Source organism: Columba livia, chromosome 4 (assembly GCF_036013475.1).
Source record: "Columba livia isolate bColLiv1 breed racing homer chromosome 4, bColLiv1.pat.W.v2, whole genome shotgun sequence".
NCBI classification, from domain to species: domain Eukaryota; kingdom Metazoa; phylum Chordata; class Aves; order Columbiformes; family Columbidae; genus Columba; species Columba livia.
In genome coordinates, this window is record NC_088605.1 from 50,761,721 (window position 1) to 50,782,214 (window position 20,494).

Genomic DNA, 20,494 nt, shown 5'->3' on the forward strand with positions numbered 1-20,494 from the left:
GGCCAAAAAGGCACACAGCATCCCATAGCTTGCAACCCTTCTTATACAAACTCATCCAATTGTTTTTCTTCTCGGAACATTGCCAAGAACCCAGATATTTGTAAGCCTTCACGGAGTCTGCAGCAGTACAGGGATAGGCTGCCCATAATTTTTTTTTTCTCTCTACACTGGCAGGTAACTTTGTCATATTTCCTACTCTCTACAATTCAGTAGATCAGTATAACTTCTCCTACCCAACAAAACTCAAATTGTAGGTAACCAAATCATGTATCTGCTGAACTCTGCTTCCAGTAATCAGACCATTAACACTCAGGAACCCGGTTATGCCAAACACACACTCACAAAGTAAAGCATCTTGGGTGTCTTCACTTGGACAGCAATGCCTCCGTGTAGGTAAGGCTCCATGTCTGATGTATCGCCAATGCTGAAGGAATAAGGTGACACCACTGAAAAGAAAAGAAACAGTGACTAATGATCCAGTTGCACTGGACAGGTGTACCTGTTTTATCAGGGGGTTGGACAAGATTATCTCCAGAGGTCCCTTCCAACCCCAGCCATTCTGTCATTCTGTGTAATTCTGTCTACAATAAAGTGGGCTTTTGCCAATGCATTTCATGCTGTAATTTTGTAGTGTGCAACTGATCTGCCATTAAATAAGCTTTTTAAAGTGGCAGCAGATGTCGTGAGAATTCTGATGACCACAGCTTTGTAACAAAAATGAAATCACTCTGTTTCATTTAGCCTGTGCACAGCAGTGTCCAGTGTACTGCTCGGAGTTGGATTTTAGCCCAGTGACTAGAACAACAGGACATCAAAAAGGGCAGCTGGAGTATTAAAGTCACATCTTTCCTCTCACACCACCTGCAGCACCATTCAGACAAAACAAGATGACACAAAAGGTGGTAATTCATGGAAAACTGAAACCAAAAGCTGGGCCATGATTTAGAAGAAGGGTCCAGACAAAACAGACTTGAACACATTTCAAGTGTACTGGTTTTGTCTCAGACTACAAAACAGTCAAAAACAAACAGGCCCCACCCACCCTCTCCTTCTCCAAGCAGACATTCAGATCTTGAAATGGGGCACTTCCCCAGTATCCAAAAGGAACCAGGTAATCTGACTTGAGACATGCATGATGCAGACCAAGCAGGGTAAACAGAAATCACAGGAATCACTTCAAAAACATGCTTAGAAACAGAGTGATGTCAATGCATTCTTTTGCTCTAAAATTGTCACCCAAAAAACAACACGGCAAGCAGGGAGACACAAATTACTGTTAGTTTAGTCCAAAACCATGCCAGAAGTACAGGCATTATGGGACCCTCCAAAATACAAAACAGTTTAATCAGCAAACTACTGACAGTAACCTCAGAGGCTGCCAACTAGTTTCCACAAGCTGTGAGTTTCCACTGCTCCTTAAACAGCAATATGAGTTTGGAAAAACTTTATTAAATGGAATGAAGCCAATGGCAGGTTGACCATCAGACCAAAAAGCAATTTTTACATGCAAGCTCACTGGAGACCTGCACAACCCAGAACCCCTCTGGCTACAGTAGCACTACAGTGAGCTAAAATGGGCCGAAAAATAAATACACTGCAAATGAGTCAGCAACAGTTTACCTGTTATTTGGTGTGTGGATCCATTTAAACATAACATTCCATTAACTTCCCGAAAAGTTAAGAACTGCCCTGTTTCAAGCCTGTGTGGATGATTTTCAAGGCAAGTAACAATACCAGGATTTGACTGAAAGCAAAAATGACAAAGTTAGTAAGGAGAAAAGTGTCTTGGGTTAAGGAGACATGCTTTGTAGACACAGAGCTTTTTGTCTATTGAAACTGCAGCCCCTAATACTTTTGGGGCCTCAGTTCTCCCATAATAAGGAAGTTACCTACGATTTTTTGTGTCCTGTTGTTTTCGGTTTTACAGTTCTCGCAGCACAGACTGTCTCATTTTTACCTTTAAGAGTTCTCAACATGCTAGCAAACTGCGTTTCTGTTAGCTCCTAGCAAACAGAATCATTGTTCTGTTCTGACGTAGCAGCAAGTTTATCTTTCTCTCAAAACAAAAAATTGACTACATGTACAAAAGAACTTTCACAGACATTAAAAACTAAATTCTTATGAATGGTCCTTATTAGTCCATGCTTCCCTTCCATCTCATCTCCTTAAAAAGGACAACCCAAACACATTATTTAAAGTTAGGAAGCTTATAAAGCTGAGCAGAAAAGCCACAGCCTCAAGGCGATCACAAAGAACCAGGCTTACACGTGCAGGAATCTCAGACCACCTCTCATCCTATTAGAGGATGTCATGCCAAGCTCACATGCACACAGAGACCCCTCTGCAGGCTGAGGATGGCTCTTTAAGATCTTTTTGGGCAGCTCAGGCTGTCACACTGTGGATTTGCAAGCCAGTCCACCAGGTAGAGTCTCCTGCCATCCCTTCCTGATCTCCCAATATTAGAAAGACTTCGGTTGAATAGCATAAAACTTAATTACAGCAGATTACATTTTCCTTGGCATGAAGAATGGCAAATGAGTTGACCAGAGAAAATTCTTATCCAAATTAGGGACAGAATGCCACCTTGACACTGTCTGCAGGACAAGAACAGCCACTTGATAGGTTTTTTGGTATTGCATTGTAATTCTGGTCAGTTTTACACTTCAGAGAGCAGAACAGATACAACTAAGCTTTAAGTATCAGATTGTGAATTGCAGGGAAAAAAAAAATTATATATAATTCTTGCCTAGGCAGGCAATTAGCGCAAGTCATGAAACATAACTGTGTATTATTTACATAATTAATGAGAACAATCAAGTCATCCATTCCCTTTTAAAGATCCAAAAGAACAGGCTACCCAAATCGTCTTATCACGATCTTCAATTCAGATCAAACCAGCCTTGTTATACAACTCCTTCTAGTTTGATTAGACTGGAGATAGGACTAAAAAAAAAAAAGTACCCCATCACCAAACTTGCTACTAGAGGAATGAGGATCTAGTCTGGACTTCCAGAGTTGACAGAAGCAGCTACAGGTGTTCCCTTTCATAGAAACAATAATACAAGATCAAATGTACGTCCTAACATTCTGCACTGGAAGTATTAGCAAAAACATCTTCTTCTTGTCACCTCTGCTTTGGTAGGTTAAAACAAACTGTTAAATGTCTTTACAAACAGGTTCTCACTCTCACTCCCCTTGATCATTCCAGTAGTCTCCCTCCATATGTGCTGCAGTCTCTCATAAAACTGGGTTCATTTCACACCTATCTCAGAGCTTCCTTGGAAGACTTAAACTATTCCTGCACCAAGGCTATGTCCTCTTTCATCTCATTTCTTTCTCTCTCTCAACAACAGAAAAGCCTCAGTGTTGTTATGTTACATTTCAAGTAATGACCAGGAGGCTCTATGATGTTAGGACATCATCACTGACTGGTTTTGAGGAAGAAACAAGAACCAATGAACTTTATTCACCTCTGCTATACCACCAGTTTTCAACTCTGCTTGGTCACATAGCCAGTAACGAGTCATTACAAAAAAAGTTGAAGCAGCACAACAACTTCTATCCCTTACTTGTGTTATATTTGAAATGAAGATCTCCTTTGGCTCCTCTCCTGTTGTATCCAGCACTTCAAACTCATCACCAAAGTCACAAAACAAACGTGAGCATATTCCATACACATCTGCACTGATGAACTACAAGAGAAAGTAAAAATTTTGAGTATCCCTAAAACAGCACAAGCCAAAGGAATAACCTCACACATTGAATTTAGTTTTTGTTTTACCTTAATAGGTGGCTGCTGAGCATGACAAAAGTCATTAATCTTCTTCTGCAGCAACAGGTTTACTTCAGTCAATATGACACACTATGAACAAGAACAGAAATCAATCTAAGACACCAAATGCCACCAACATCTTCAGGCTATGGAAAAAAATAGCACTAAAAGTAAGTTACTTAAGTGTCCTGTTTCCTTTCCCCCACACATAACTGACTCAAGGCTGCTTTTTCTGTTTTTTCATTGCACATTAAAACAGATGGGTTACTGCTCCACAGGTTCTAGCAGCAAGATAAGCAAGAGCAGGAACAGCAAACTCTCATTTACCTTTTTGTTTTAAATGCACTTGTGAAACTCAAAGCCCAATCAGAATACTTACAAAACCAGCTATGGATAATCTCAGAAAAAATTGAGATCTTGAGTTTTAAGATTAAAGTAGCAAAACAAACAAATAATACTCATCGATGTGCACCAAGAAGTCTGCACAAGCTTCAAGAACTGGTGCTCATCAAATTGCAGACATACTATTTCTACAAGTATTCTTTTAAGTTTTAGGATAATATTGGGTTACAAAGGACATGCACTGTGTCCCATTCAGATATACGTGGCTTATTACAGCTGGGACACTCAGAAACTTGATTAGTTTGGGTATAATCAATAGCCACACAGCAAAAGTTCAGAACTTAGATTGAGCCACGCACACAGGCAGGAGACAGTTGACTGAACAACTGAAAATATCCGCATTCTGCCACAGAGGAGCCTACATTTTGTTAGATACATGCACACATACATAAATGACCTTTCTAATTACACAGTCCGAGTTTCTATCGCTTGTAACACAGCATACAAAATATTCGTAAAACATCTGCGCTAGGCAGCTGCAAAAATATCCAGTTTCATCTTAGAACAAAAAAAAAAAAATCATGGCAATCTCAGCTATTTATTGTCACAGTAAGTTTCATAATAATTGCAGGAACAAAAAACACTGCTTCAGCCTTGGAAAAAAATTAGCATGACCATTTAATTAGTCCAAATACAAGACTTTTTATTTGTTTACATAATCTCAAAATGTACTTCAAAGTTATTTTTCATTTTATTTACTTACATAAAAAAATCCAAGTTGTTTGTCCTGAGCAAAATACCACATACAACTGCTTTAAGCCTGACATACCTGGTACTGTTTTAGAAAAGACAGATCTGTGGTTTCATCTAGTGGCACAGTTGATGCTGCTACATGGACATACGGATTGAGTTCTGCAATATGATGAAGTGTGGCCTCAGCCCTGAAAAAACAGCAACTTTCACTGTTTTCATGCATCTACAAACTCATATTTTCAAAACAGAATTTCATTCCACACATGCCCTAACAAAAGTCCATCAGGAAGATTCCTGGCACAAACTTATTTATTTGCACTTAAATTCCCAGCGGGTCTGAGGATAAAGCTCTGCCGGATATACAGCAGGCCTCACTGACGCTCTGGTGTCATGGCTGTTTACTCGTCTCACATGGGTGACAGAAAAAGCCTAAGGAAGAAAAAAAGCCCTGGTCCCCACTACTAAATTGACATTATAAGCTCCCAATTACAAGCAGTGAGATGCTCAACACAGACAGGACCCCAGTCCCAACCTAGACTTCCTCTAATATCCACCCAGGCACCATACTCAAGGCCAGGAACTCCAGAGAAAGGGTTTCACAAGTATTTGACCTGTGTTCGCAGCTCTAGGACAGTTAACAGCTATTTTTGCCACTGATAAAACCATTACTCCTACTCAGGTTCAGCCCTTCCTTGCCCCAAAGCCTTCACAAACCTGTTCTTTTGACTGGTAATATCATCTTCATGGATGAAGAAGTTGATCCCCAAATCCCATTTTGTGCACTGCTTGGTGTCATGAACTGTAAGAGCCTAAGAAAGTTGGGCAAAAAGCATTTACTGAAAGAAGCATATATGGCCAGAGCACCCAAAAGGATGGATTAAGCCCCACATAAGACACTAGAGGACTAGCACTGCAGCAGGCCTAGTTGTACCACGTATCAGGACAAGCCCCTCTAAGCTTTCTCCGAGAAAATTTTTACTGTTTGAGAGACAGAAGCGATGTGGAAGATTTATTTCATTAAATTTTTCCTTAAGAACTAAATTTAAATGAAAACTAAAAATTATTTTTTTCCTTCCAGCTCACAGGGATGAGAGCATTTAAATATCAAGGGTGATTTTTGCCACACTGCAATTACGAGGCAATTGTGATCTGTAAGTTAATTAACTTCTAAAATTATAAACTAGGTTTTTTGATCAGAAGAAAGTTTTAAAAGGCTTTTCTCTAGTAAAATTAATCCTAGCAGCACAAAAGCAGTTGTTGGATCAAAACACCCAATCATTCTAACATCTACACAAGCAAATTCTGATGGATGACAGAACAGGATAACATATTTTGAATAGTTTGGCTTTTGAGTTTATAACACTCCAGTTAGAAGAGGCTACATTGTACAAAAAGATTTAATGTCTGATTAGCAGCTGCCTAAACCTTACATGATGTACTTCAGAGTGCTTCTATGTCGCACCTCAAAAGATATAAAAACTCAGACTGACATTAATGTGAGACTCAAACCATATCACTAGAATAGCCAGATCATTAAAGTTTTCACCTTCAGGTCCTAAAATATTTTGCAATTCTACTACTGAAAGATAGTTTCAAAAACTTAACATTAGCTAGTTGTGTTGTCCCTTCTCCTCCCACTCACCCAAACATACCCCAAACCAGAATGGTTTTACATACCTTTACCCCAGCCAGAATTATATTTTTGGCTAAAAAAAAAAAATAAAGAAAGACTGATGCAGATCTTTGCAAAGCTGTAACTGAATAGTTATGTGGGTGGACAATATCAGTATGTTGCTAGTAAGAACTTTGCAGCTTAAGGCTTTGTCCTCTTACATTTGGCTCAAGCATTCAACAGCGCTGGTGAAAGCGGAACACCATGAGCAAGGTTCAAAAGGTTCCCGACACTTGTCACTGTCAGCTGTTCATCCCACGAGCCTGATTACAGAAACACTAATGACAATAAACTGCAAAACCCCATGACTCTGTTCTGGCAGCTGGTGCAGAGTCCTGTTAAAGCCAATGGGAAGTGTAATACCTCAGGTAAGAACCAGCCAGGACAAGCCTTGCTCATAGAGAGTAAAGGAAATTGTTAATGAGTCTCTCGTGCCGGGGCATTTTTCACCAAATTGCATCTATTTGCCTAACTCCCACTCCTGCATTTCCTACATGGGGATAATTCAGGCTACAGCTCTTCCTCTATTACATGCACTGATACTGATGCCTAAAGGAATAACTTGGATTACTCACCCTCAACTTTCACCCAAGACACAAAATTTTGGGCAAAGTGATCTGCACCATGGAAGCTCATTTTAAAGCAAAATTTGAAATGTTGTTCTAGTAAAAAGCTTACTAGAGAAAAGTCTGGGATCTTTCCTGCATCTGCTGTGTTATTCACACAACATAAAAATTCATTCAGATACTTCAGATGCTTATTACATCTCAAATAAGCTTTATAAGTCTTTTGGGACAGTACATTTACATCCACTTGTGTGTAGTTAAATGAACATTACCTAAACTTACCAATCTCCACACCAAGACCACCTATGCCACTCAGGAACACATGGGACTGAGCCATCTTCTGCATCGCCGTGTCTCCAAGAACATACCGCTGGCGACTACATCAGGGATAAATTCAGATGAAAACAACATACAAATGAAGTCAAGAGCATATGAAAGCAAGTCAAGAGTTCCCAGTCATTTCCAAAACAGTCCAAATATTTTCACTTATTCCATCCCAATCCATCTCTAATTCTGCAGATGAGGGTTTGTCACTAGTGACACCTGCACAGTTCTATTTATAGTCCTCCATTCAACAAGCAACTTAAATTATAACATGCAGATACCTCAACTGTATAGTGCTTTCAGAAATAAATGCATATCAAATTTAATATTCACAGCCACAATTCAAACAGTGAAAAGCATTTAGTGTAGACCTTTTCGATGCCAGGTTTTAGAAAACAAAAATAACTTTTAATTTTAGAGTGTAAAACCCATCCAGGATAGTAGTGTTTTGGAATTAACTGCTGAAGACACATGCAAGCCAAAGAATTTCTTTGTTACCAGAAATCTTCAAACCAGAGGGTGCAGCAGATTTCGTAGTCAGACTCTGAGCTTTGAAAGACTCCTAGTTTCTAACTATACAATTAAACTTAAACCATCCTTAATACTACTTTTTCCACCCTTTCTTGTACAGCTTTTATAAAACTAGTGCAAAAATAAAAATGACACATAGAACACAGAATTGTGTTGAATTGAAAAGAAGCCTCATTTGTTCAGCACACAGATTATTTTTTTTTCAAAGCAGCTTTTAATCCCACCATGTTTTTCCAAGGATACCACTTGCTCCAGTGCAGGCTTTCTGAACTATTGCCATGCCAAGTGATCTCAAGTCACTCCCAGCTAACAAATTAGAACAAAAATAATAATAAAAAAGAAAACAACTAAAAATAACACCACCACAACAAACAAAAAATAAAGAAACAAAACAAAAACCAAAACAAATAAAAACAACACAAAAACCAAAACCAACCAACCAAACCACAAAAAAAAATAAAAAAATCGCACACCTAACCCTGAAAAAATCTACCAAAAACCCCAATGCCCTGAAGTCTGTCTGATAACAGAGATACTGATTATGTTCATGAGGATGGAGAAATATGGCTAAGACTGAAGAACAAATGAAACTATGACGGACATAAATTACATAGTGTCAAAAAGGAAGCTGAAAATAAGGTAGTGAAAGATGAAGAAGGAAAGGAGGATCTATTTTATGAAAGGGAAAACAAGCTAAAAAAAAAAATCAGACGTTCTTACCTATACAAAGCATCATCAATTTCCATTGAGTCTGCTGCCATGATGCAATGTGATTTCCTTAAACTAGAAGGGTTACCAAAAAAAAAAAAAAGTTACATTGTATGCAATTTCATAGTTTGTCACCTCTCCCCCCCAGACACCCATTCTTCAGTAGAACTGAAAAAATACAAAAGAGCGATGTTATATAGGAGTCACTCTGGACATCAAGAAGCCTACAGAACACAGCACCTAGGTAATTAAAATACACAAGAGCCAGAAGACAAGAACCTCCAGAACATCAATAAACTATTTCAAAATACAAAGAAACATATTAATTTCCCCATTGAGGAGGCACTAGTCTTATTTTATTTGCAAGAGCTATATTTCCTCAAAGTACAATTTCATTTTTTATTAACAGCTCCAAGCTGTTTAACTTGGATCTACCCAATCGGTGCTTTTTTGGAAAAGCCAGGAGATCCCTGAATGACAAGGAAGAGTTATTTATGCTCCATGATTTCTACATTAATTAAAAATCCTTAGGAAACAAGTTACCATTTTAGCTAATGGAAGAAATCAATACCTAAAGATCTGAATTAATACAATATATAACTAAGCCATCAGTTCAATAGAATTTTAAGAAAAAACATAATATTTGTGCTATTAGGGCCTTCAGTCATTAGCAAAGGCCTTTTCATTGTTCAGCGATAACTAAGCAGCAGGATTAGGAACAAAATCCTCCATGGAGTAGGTTGTTCCTTAGTTACACAGACTGGGAATTGGAGCTTCCCAGACCTGGACTGTCACCACACGCAGCATGAGGAAAACACACCCCATGTATGACCCAGAACATCAGTTCCCATGGCTACTAGGAAGGCACATGTCTTATTTCAATGCCCTACAAACTAGACACGGCTGACAACCCTTTCTCCTAAAAGACTGAAAGTCAAGGCCCAGACATACTAAGGAGCTTTTCCTCCGAGAGTGCGATATAACCTGAAACAGCTTTCAACACAATTTTGCCCAAAGGTTAACTCCTATTCGCCATTCCAATGGTTTTGGCGGGCATTTTAACATTTCTGAAATGTGGCACCCACAGCCTGTCACAACTTGGAGACTACAGGATTCTGACCTGAGATTTGTCTCTTCTGTTTTTAAGTTGAATTAGAAAGCACTGAAGTAGTAAAGGGACATAGTTACAATGAAGTCAGGCCACAAATCCCACCAGTTAAACTCCCCCACAGTGTGGATACTAATTGGTACGTGTGTATGCATTCAGCACAAGGCACCTCCATCGCATCTACACCACCAGCCACTTCACTGCAGCTCCCACCTCCTTACACAACAAGCACCAAAACCAAGTAATTCCAACATCACTGGATCACCTTAGGACCCAAATCTGAAGCCAGAGAGCAATACAGTTCATCTAAGAGCCGTGGGCTTCAGCCCCTGCTCAGGAAAAACCTTCATTTCAGCCACTGCCTGGGACAGAAGACCCTCAAGGCAAACTGGCACCATCTCATCATGGCCCAGATCTCCCCAAGATGTTCTGCTCCACCATCATCACAACACAGGCACTTTGGGGCTGTCCAACATAAAATAATTGCGGTATTACAGTGGGGAAGATGACCTACCACTGGATAAAAACACACAGCTTACTCTGCTGTGGTTGCTGACAACCATCTCAATCAGCGTGCCCTCCCAAACAGCCTTTTGTAAGAAACGAGTATGTGCCATCAACCCACAAGAGAACCTTCTTCACCTGTATCACACAGACCCATCTGACAGTGGCTTTTATCAATTTATCAATTCCATGTTCTTCTCCTGCATTCTCTGTTGCAGAACCAAGCTGCTGCCGGTGTACCTGTCAGGTACAGCAAAACATGTTTTCTCCTTCCAAAAGAGAACTTGGTAGTACTACTGTCGAGTGGCTTTACGAGGAAGTTTTGTTATGTATATCTGCATCCAAGTTGTATTTCTCATTTTAGTTCAACCAGTATTCAATGTCTTAAAGCAAAGTATGCAATATGAAGGGAGGGGGGCAGTATTCTAACATTATGGCCTAGTTCCTACCAAAGGCCCAACATTTCTACATTCGCTTGTTTCCTTTTAAAGGAAGGGACTATCAGTCTTAATGCAAGGCTTTTGTTTAACTGTATAAGTAATGTCCTTCAATTTTTAAAGCCTCAGCTGCTCACGAGACATAGCCGAAGCACAAACTGAGAAGCCATGCATTACTAAGGAGGGCTAAAAGATACTGTGGAAACCAGCAAAAGCACAGGAGCTGTGCCACAGTGCTTCTTACCTCGAAGTCACGGCGGGCTGAAGCTGTTATTAATTACTGGCTATTCAGCAGGCTGCCTGGATTCATCCCACCTGTCCAGGGTTTCCAGAGGTAGATCCCAGGCGATGCAGGATCCCTGTTCAGTCAGCCGAGAGAAAGGAGAGCGTTAATTGCCGAGTCGAGCTCATGGGTGACAAACACCTCGGATCCACAGTGAGGAACCAAGACAATGCCGCCCAAGCTGAGCCAGCCCGGCCTCAGCCTCTTCCCCGCCGGGCACCGCGCCCCGACCTAGCCCGCCTCAGGGACACCCCGGCCCTGCCATCCGCCCTCACCACCGCAGCGGCCCTCCGTTGCGATCGAGCCCTCGGCACTACCGAGGGAAAGGGGGAGGAAGGGGGTGGGAAGCGGCAGGGATGGTTTCCGCCGTGCTTCCCCGCCTGCGCCGACGCGAAGGGCCAGGCCAAGGCCGCCCGGCGCGGGCCGCCTCCTGACGCCGAAGGGCGGGATCGGGAGGCGGCCTGGGCCCGGCGTGAGATGGCGGCGAGCGGAAAGCCGCGCGCTAGGTATCCAACGAGAAACACATAAACCACCACAAAAACCACTATTCTCAGCTCCAAAAGTAACACATGTGTTAAAAAAACAAACGCCCATCAGGTTTAAGAATGACCGGTTTAGACAATTGAGCACTTCTGAGCCCTGCTACTGCAGGAACTTCTTCACCATTTCTTGCAGGAGAGAGCCAGAAAGATGGCACCCACTCCAAAAATAAAGAAAATTTCATTAAATGGGGAAATTACAAAACCCTTGGGAGCAGCCAAGGCTGCAGAGATTTGGCAGAAAGTAGTCAAAAAGGACATAAAATGTCCCATACCAACACGGTGTATAGGTTTATGGAAAAGTTTCCTCTTTTTAGAATTTTTGGTGGCAGCAACCATCCTTCTGCCTCCTCCAACTCAACATTCCCTCTTAAAAACATTTTTTTCTGTTGTTTCCCAAACTCTGTTTAAGATCCCAGCATCACCTGCCTTCCTATCAACAAAATCTCCCTTAACTTAAACACAGCCTTCTCTTTTGTTAACTAGCCTAATCATAAAATCTTTGTATCATTAGCACATCTGACTTAGAACAGGAGGGATTCATTTTATTGCACAAGCAATAATGACTGAAAAACATCAGTATCATTATGTAGCTCTAAAAAACCTCCCAACTATCTACCATCCTACAGTACACAAGGAAAAAAAAAAAAAAGGCACCTTTTGTCTACCTTCATTGTGTTTTTGGGAATTTCTGGTGGCAAGACAAGCCAAGTTTTGCCTTCTTTGTTAGCATCCAGTGCATTATTTTAGTACTTATCTCTTCTGTGGCTGTAACTAATAGAGACGTAGCACCCTTCCACATCATCTTCAATATTTACCCACCCTTTGTACTAAACTAGTAACGAAGACTAAGAACAGGTAGAACACACTGTGCTGATTCAAACACGGGCTTTGCTTTAGCAAGATCAGGGTGAAAGTACTCACACCTGCTAAATAGGGTTTTTTTTTGTGCCACACAGAAAGAAAATTAAAGATGTGGGCAAATTTCACAAAACCACTAGAGGTCACTAGAAGCCTGAAATGCTGGACTGAAACACAGGGAAAGGTAGAAAGCTGTTCCGTTCTTCAGGATGATGAATGGAATTATTACCAGTAAAGAAATTGATATTTAAGGCTGGTATTTGCTTTGTAGTTTTTTTCACATAATACATTAAATCGGAAAGCACAAGAATAAAATTACTTCTTATTTCAGAAAATTTCAAAGAGCAGTGCACATATCTGCCGAACAAAATGAACAGCAGCCCTAGCTATAGAGGGTGGAAAAAAAAGTGAAGGGAAGTTTAAGAACAGCAAGAAACATCAGCTTCAGTTTTTTGTCACTTGGTAATTTTGAGTTCTGACAGTGATTTTTACCTTTAGTGTTGTGGTTTCTTTCCTTGAAGATGAGCCTGATTTTTAAGAACTTACCAATCAAATATGTTGTGGAAAAAAAAAATACATATATGTATCATCTTTCTGTCCTGGTTATTGGTTTTTTTTTTAGATAACAGTCACTTCATCTCATATAAAACAGATTTTGCATAATAACAGTGAATACTGAAAAGTCCTTTGCCTAAATGGAGACAACATCCAGTTAATTATTGCCTAGCAATGTAGCAGTAATTAAGCAAAGACTAACCATCAGTGAATGTGTGAACATAGGCATTGTAAGATAAATTAATAAATAAAAGTGGTCAGATTCTGTTTACCCAAAAAGCCAAAGAAACCAGTTCCCAAATGCTTCAATTAGAAGCAGTTGTACTTAGAAGCCCTCCAGGTTGTTGGTACCAAATCAAAAAACATACAGATTTTGCTCTTATTTTCCAAGACTGCAAAATCTGAAATATCTGGAGCCACCTGACTTTTGCTCCAATAGCCTCCTGTTTTAAAAATACACATAACCCTAATCTTTTTTCAAATTTGGTTAAATAAAGAAATAAAGTTCTGAGCTCCATATTTATGCCATATTCAAGTCAGCTATACCTGGACAGGAGAACACCACCAATTCTGGACTCAAGCCCCAAAATCCTTCTGACTTCAGTTGATGTGCGCTGCCATAGGCTCATTCTACGTGCAGCTATCAAACACAACTTTAGAGCCAGTCTTTTCAAAAGGAGCTGAAGCTGATATAGCTGCGAATCTCCTTTCCATCTGCTGGGGGAAATCCCAGCCACTTCCACAGTTGTGGGTTTTGTTTTGTTTTTCCCAGTCTTTTAATTTCCAGGCACAATTTCACATTCTTACTGGGGACTCCAGAGCAGGGATTTGGAGGATGCATTTATTTGTCTCATTTAGTTACTAAGCAAATTAAAAGACGAAACTTCATGTGTTATTTGAAAGCACCAAGGCCTACACAATTCAGTTTAGCATGCAGGCCAGTGCAGAAATGACTGTAAATCCACATGAATGGTGCTGCTTCCATGGTTTTCCAGACACCCTGTTCCAGGCTGTGGCTTGCCATGGGCTCTGGCAGCAGAGCAGTCCTGACTGGCAAAGCTTCGGCTCCACTTTTTGGCAGAACTTGAGGTGTGGGAGTGCTTGGCTGGCATGTTCAAGAGGATTCCAGCTTCCTAGTGGCGTGGGCCAAGGGATCTTGGCTGCTCTAGCCATCGACGCCTTCCTAGAAACCACGTTAACAATGTTCTTAAAAACCTTATCCAGATAAACAATGGCACCGATTACCTAAGCCGATTCCACACTGACACACACAGAAACGCATTTCCAAAAGCAAGCGCCAGCTCTTCTATGCGCATGCATCTCCAACACAGGCTGGAAGCTCACAGATAAATATTCATTGAGTTAAATGATAACTTTTGGCTCTCAGCTCTTCTGATTTGTTAACAGGAACAGCAGATAAGGAAGCAGAATTTCTGCAAGCTTTACCCACCCAAGGAATCCCAGTGACAGCTTCATAGCATTCAACCAGACCTCCTCAAGTGATCACACTTTGCACAATCAGCCTCTAATTTCTTTCCGCCTTGTGCTCCAGGCTGAAAATCAGCTTTTGGCAAGCCTCACACAATCTGATTTGAATAGCCAAAACTTCGGAACACATTTCTGAATGCTGTAAATCTGCCTGGAACATCTCAGGAGAACTGGTAAATCAGCTGCTCCCTACAGCTGATTGCTGGGAATGCCACTTACAAGTATTTCCAAGGCCAGATGCAAGGTGGTTGATTCTTGGATGAAGCTTCAGATCCATAATCAAATCTGTGTAGCGCTAAAATTAGCTAAAATTCACCTTTTGAGTATTTTAGAAAAGCCCATGTCCCACCTTGTCTTTGCTGAAACATCTGTAGAGCTCCAACCACTGATAAAGAAAAACAGGTCCGGGGGGAGGCAGGATGAACAAAAAGCACTGCAGTTTTAGGTTAGTCTTAGGTCAAAATAAGGAAGATTAATCTATTTTCAATCATATAAATTTTTAGCTTAGTTATCATTACGCAAAAAATAAAAGGACAAAAAAGAGCAATTGTTTTTAAATACATTTAATGTTATGAAACATATTCCCTTTATATTGTTTGAATCCTTGCTAAATCTTAACACCCACAATAATAAAAGGTTTTTAAAAATCTTTAATCACACAATATTTTCTTTGTTTTATTCTAGGGCAGAAAAACAGAGTCTTCATAAATAAAACACTGACATGGAGTGTAAGACAAACCCAGGCCAGACAGTTTGCTAAAAAATTTGTGAAGAAAAGTGCATCTGGCTGGCTCAGGACTCCCTGAGTAAGGTAGACATTCTCCCACATGCCTTGTGGCTGTTTGGCTTCTCACGAGAAAATCTGAAATAAAGGCCCCCTTTCTCATTTTAAAGGTATTATATATACAAGTCACTTGCAGTGTGAGGTAGGAACCAGTATATAGGGGTTGTATCTAGTTTGGCCTTCACCCCTTTATTGCTGCCCCTCCATTTTGTAGGCAAAAAAACAGATTTAAGTGCAAAACACAGCCTCAGCTATCTATGAAAGCAAACTGCTATTCTCTTTCAATTGCAATTCATCAGTTGATTATGACGACAGACACTTGTCATGATTTTCACCTTTGCAGCAATATGAAGCACAAAAACTAGATGTATTCTTTTTTTTCACCCCAAAGGATGCTTTCAAGAAAGGGGGACCTGAACACTAGAAGACACCAGTGTTTCTAGGTGACCTAATCCAAATCTCTATTAAGTTTCTATTTTGTAACTGAACATGACCCAGAGTAAGTTCTTAGTTGAAAAACAGCAGCAACTCAAAAGTGCATAAATTAAAAACTTCAACAATAAATTAAGGAAACAGATTTGCTGCATCTAACTATCCTCCTAACTGTCCCAAGATCCTTTCTTAATTTTTTAATGGACATGGAAAATCAGAATAAACATACTACTATATCAAAACAAAAACTAAACTAAAACCTTTGATAATTTCTTTCTGAGATAAGGCAACTTGTCTTTTACCAAAATTCAAAAGATAGATAGAAAGACTGGAAGGAGCACATTCTGTGATTCTGCGTGTAATATGACAACCTCCTCCTTCACCACTGAGACTTCAGCACAGGCTTTTCCATCCTTATATAGGCTTTGGATTCAGGGGGTAATTTTTCAAGAAATGCTGAGCATCTTGTTCCCAGGGATGCTGATGGTTGGAGAGCTGGCACAGTAGGGAGGCTGAACAGAGACCCAAATCCGAAGCAGAAGGGAAGGCAGAACACTTTGGAGAGATTTTCAGCTGTCGTGGGTTCAGCTGTGGGGCTTGCAGCTTCTTTTGTGTCTCATATGGGCTCCTGTGAGTCCTGCACTTGCAGCTGAAGCAGCCTGGTGGCCAGGGACTGCCAGAGACAGTTCTGGAGGGACACTTTGAAACATCATATCAGAGGCATGGGCTCTATGGGACAGCGATAGTGACATCACCAGCAATCCATGGAACATCACACTTGGAGGTAGGAAAAGTGCTTAATCCATGTATAAGGATTCCATTTACTCTGAAGTACCTATGTTGACTTTTTTAATGTGAAATTACTCTTCAGCCTCATAAGACAGGAGCATATTCACTCATGGTAGAGATTAATTCATCAGTGAAGCAAGGCAGTTTATCACTATTTGCTTTCTCTGCAGCAAGATGGTTTCATCTGGCTGGCATGCCCTTGGAAAAGCACACTATTTCTTCAGTTTATTTGCAGTGAATGTTTATTTTTCCTTTAGCACAAATGTAAATGCCATGTTTCCTTCCAGTGAGGTTGTTCATGGGGACACACTTATTACAAACAAATTTGGTAGAACTTGTGTCTCTGGATCTTAAAGCATGTTCTGAGTTGAACAGAGTAGGTCCAGAAAGCAGCTGGCACAGAGGTAGCAGCACAGCATTGTGATAAGGCGCTTCAACAACAGCACCTTCGAGTAACTTGGACCTCCCAGAGTCCACCAAAAATTTTCTGTTAAAAATGTGCTTCAAAAAAACATCAAGCTTTTATATTGTGCCTTCTGACTTACTGCAAGCACAAAAATTCTCCCCTTCTTTAGCTAGGGGATACGCTCAGTCCTAGCTGATCCACTGTTGACTGTCATCAAGGCCACCGAGCAGGGTGAGCATCCAGGGTCTCTGCTGCAGTCTGTGCAGATCATAGTCTCTAACAAGAATTAAAATTAAGGGTTCATTATGCTAGAAACACAGCTGTGACAACATTTGCTTCAATGCAGGAAGAATGCTCAGCTTCAGACCTCAGCTGTGGCTGAAGAATTATTTTTTTTTCCTGGAAAATATTTGTATTTACAAAGCAGGTAAATTGGTAGCTTTCAAATGTTAGCCTAATGACATCAGTTCGTAATTTCTTGTGAGAATGTTTTGAGACTCAAAATGAGGCAGGCAATCTCATATGTTTAATATAAATTCACAAGGAGTTAGGATCTCTGACAGCAAAGATAGCACTTGCTGCAGGCGAAGGTTGCTTCAACCTACATAGGAATATATATACTAAAAAAAATAACCTTTCAGGATTACAGACAAATGGGAGTTACACATAATCTATGTAGTTAAATCCCTTTTCTGATTTTGGAATCAGATGCCAGTTTTTGAGGTAATCCACTCACGGAAATAAGTTACTCGTGTGTAAACTCCAGGTTTATTTGGTTTGGCACAGTCGTCTCCCCAGCTCACTATTCCCACAAGGTACCACATCATTCTGGAGTCTGGAGTAGCCAGTGGTCCCCCAGAGTCCCCCTAGAGAAAGAGGGGAAAAAAAGATTTAATTGATCAGAAGAGAAAATGTAATTCTCTCCATAGACATGAGGTGTTTCCAATAAGAGAAGAAAGCAAGCAGTACTTCAAGAGCTGCCATTTGTGCAGAATCCAGGCTGTTGCTGAAACTCGACCCCCTGACCTGTCTTGTGTGGTTTTACAGTATTCTTTCTCATTTGAAAAAAAAAAAAAAAAAAAAAAAAGTTCCTTTTGTGAAACACTGCTCCCCACCTCCCCACCTGCCTTTTCTTTTTCCTCATACATAGTAGGGAAACACAAATATATACAGCAACCTAAACTGACCTGGCGTGTTGGTAAGCCCACCTAACATCCTGGTTTGTTTTTTACAGTAACAACTATCCTTTCAACAAATTCTTTTAGTCACTTGCAGCCATTACATTTCAAAAAGGATTTAGTCAGGAACTTGGTCTTCTAATTAGTCACTCCATAAGATGTTTGCCACTCTCAAAGGCTGAATTCAGATACAGGTCACTGCATTACATGGTATTATTATCAAAATAATAGTTAAACGGGAAACCTTGCAGGTTGAAAGGCAATCCTCTTGCAACAGCCCAAATTCCCCATCTTCCACCAAAATGCTTTACTGAAATAACCAGCAGCTGCACCCTTCGGTCCAGGTCTCTTCAGTGCTGAGCCAGGCAGGAACAGAGGAATTGAGCTGCCCAGACTTATTCCACAAGGAGTTTTGCTTTGGGCATAAATCTGTACATCTGGGATTCTAGAAGGGATCTGTTTTGAACCAGTGCTTCTGAATACATTCTTTAGAAATAACATTATAGAAATTACCTTTCTCAAGGTTATTATTATGGAAATATTTTTATTTGAACAGTTCCTTGTGACATTTGCCAGTCTGAACCATGCATTTATCCATTGAATTTACACCTAGCTTCCTTATATTTGTTTTTTCAGACAGTTTTCCTTCCACTGATCCATGTCTGTTACCAGGATCATATCATAACAGAGATCTATTGTGAGATTATCTAGTCCAAAATTTAATTCCATTGAGTGATTGTGCATTGTTGCTGGCAGTTTAATTGCTACATTCTTCATCTTCTTCCTTCCCAGCTGTACAGATGTCTGCTCTTGGCCACTTAAGTAATGTAGTTTTTAGCTCTTGTTTACCATTTTGGCATTTACTATCTCTGTAAATGTCTTGTCATACCACTTTGCAAACTAATTTTTTAGATTTCACACAAGATGTTATAAGAAGCCAATGGGCTTGTAGCATCTATTCTGAGTTACATAGTAAGAATTTCATTTCATTCTATGAAAGGTTTTAATTGTGAATATTATACTAATTTAACTCTCTTAGTATGGGGTTTATGTGTTAAATGATGTGTACTAAACGCTATTTCATTTTACATCCTAATTCCTGTTTGATCTGAGTCTGTATAAAGGACTAACACACTGCCAGTTAATATTTATTTGACCAAATGCTAGACTCAGCATTAAAACAGTATTTCTTTCTAATTTTCAGCTACAGTTACCTGACAAGCATCTACTCCTCCTTCCAAGTATCCAGCACACAACATCCTAGGTGTTATGTCCCCATCATACACTTCTTCTCTGTTGCAAGTGTCTGAGTCTATAAGTTTCACTGTTGCTTCCTGGAGAACATTTGGAGTCGGACCTGAGGGAAAAAAAATAGTTTGTGAGTTTACCAACAGAATTACTTTGCAGGGATTAAGATACAGGAAGAGCGTTTAATGTTTTCTTACAGAGGACCAGTTTAACTTGGTTTAATATGGAGGTTTTGCTTGTTGCTCTCTCTAAATTAGGCCATGAAGGAAAATGTGCACACACACTCAGTCTCATTTAGGAACTGTATCAGTAAGATACAAGTAATGACTACATGGTACATAGCGCCTAAAGTGTAACACCATATATGCCATAGATGTTCCATACAAAACCATGGGACGCAAATTACCTAGCCATTTAGGCAGGTGATACAAAATTAAGATATCTTCATTCAGTTGTTAAATCTACTGCAGGTGATAAGAGCATGAGCTTTGGCAAGTCACCATCTGCAGCTCACTCTGCACATTTTCTTGAAAGTTCGCAGAGTTACCTGTAGCTTCTCGCTAGGGCTGGGAGAATATTTTCTTAGGTGCTTCAGTAACACGTGCATGGCTAGACTACCTGTATTAAGAATTTAGAATATGAAATGGACAGGCTGGAAAAAGAGAAGGGTCTTCTCCCTGTTTTCTGCTTCAGTGGACTGTAGCTCTTTGTCCAGTGTAATTTTAGAGCAAGAAACTGCTGCTCACTATTAAACAAACCTATTTCTTATAGGCAAAGAATTAGACTCTGCCATACAACATAAGGCTACAGAAGTCGTGTCAGTTCAGCAGCAGCTTAGAGCTACTGTTCTTGCAACATATGGGTTGCCTAGTAGACTCAGGACTCACCGTCGTTGGTAAGTGCTCCCCAGCCTGTGATGACAGCATAAATATTGTACGGAAAAGTCTGAGATGGCTCAGGCAGACAAACACGGTGTATGCTACTCGTAAACTCAACTTGTTTCGTGAGCTGCACAAGTGCAATGTCATAATCGTGCTGTGGGTAGCGGTACTTCTCGTGGATGATAATAGTCTTGACTGATCGTTTCAAGGCTGGTGGCTTCAGAAGTGCTCCAAAAGTAGCAGTCCACTTCTGAGGGTGACTCATGCTGAAAAAGGTAAGAGTACTGTAAGTATCTAGCTGTAAATATAAGTATTACAGAATTTAAACTTGGT

At 40.2% G+C, this 20,494-nt stretch overlaps 2 protein-coding genes across 4 annotated transcripts in view; both read right to left on the reverse strand.

The window, feature by feature from the left end:
- UBA6 (ubiquitin like modifier activating enzyme 6) overlaps nucleotides 1–11,479 on the reverse strand; it is a 29,139-nt gene extending 17,660 nt beyond the window's left edge. The window contains exons 1-11 of one of the 2 annotated variants that reach the window (XM_005511927.3): nucleotides 11,276–11,479; nucleotides 10,962–11,076; nucleotides 8,681–8,743; nucleotides 7,388–7,482; nucleotides 6,545–6,573; nucleotides 5,582–5,676; nucleotides 4,944–5,055; nucleotides 3,782–3,862; nucleotides 3,570–3,692; nucleotides 1,621–1,744; nucleotides 343–446 (exon numbers count right to left, since the gene is read on the reverse strand). In XM_005511927.3, the coding sequence (XP_005511984.1) occupies nucleotides 343–446; nucleotides 1,621–1,744; nucleotides 3,570–3,692; nucleotides 3,782–3,862; nucleotides 4,944–5,055; nucleotides 5,582–5,676; nucleotides 6,545–6,573; nucleotides 7,388–7,482; nucleotides 8,681–8,721 (804 nt within the window). In that variant the 5' untranslated portion in view covers nucleotides 8,722–8,743; nucleotides 10,962–11,076; nucleotides 11,276–11,479. The remainder of the gene's footprint in view (nucleotides 1–342; nucleotides 447–1,620; nucleotides 1,745–3,569; nucleotides 3,693–3,781; nucleotides 3,863–4,943; nucleotides 5,056–5,581; nucleotides 5,677–6,544; nucleotides 6,574–7,387; nucleotides 7,483–8,680; nucleotides 8,744–10,961; nucleotides 11,077–11,275) is intronic. The other variant, XM_021300393.2, reaches the window with a different exon arrangement.
- A 3,511-nt stretch (nucleotides 11,480–14,990) lies between these two features.
- The window catches only part of LOC102090975 (transmembrane protease serine 11E), a 43,452-nt gene continuing 37,948 nt past the window's right edge, over nucleotides 14,991–20,494 (reverse strand). Inside the window, exons 8-10 of one of the 2 annotated variants that reach the window (XM_065061637.1) lie at nucleotides 20,168–20,427; nucleotides 19,247–19,389; nucleotides 14,991–17,720 (exon numbers count right to left, since the gene is read on the reverse strand). In XM_065061637.1, the coding sequence (XP_064917709.1) occupies nucleotides 17,559–17,720; nucleotides 19,247–19,389; nucleotides 20,168–20,427 (565 nt within the window). In that variant the 3' untranslated portion in view covers nucleotides 14,991–17,558. The remainder of the gene's footprint in view (nucleotides 17,721–19,246; nucleotides 19,390–20,167; nucleotides 20,428–20,494) is intronic. The other variant, XM_065061638.1, reaches the window with a different exon arrangement.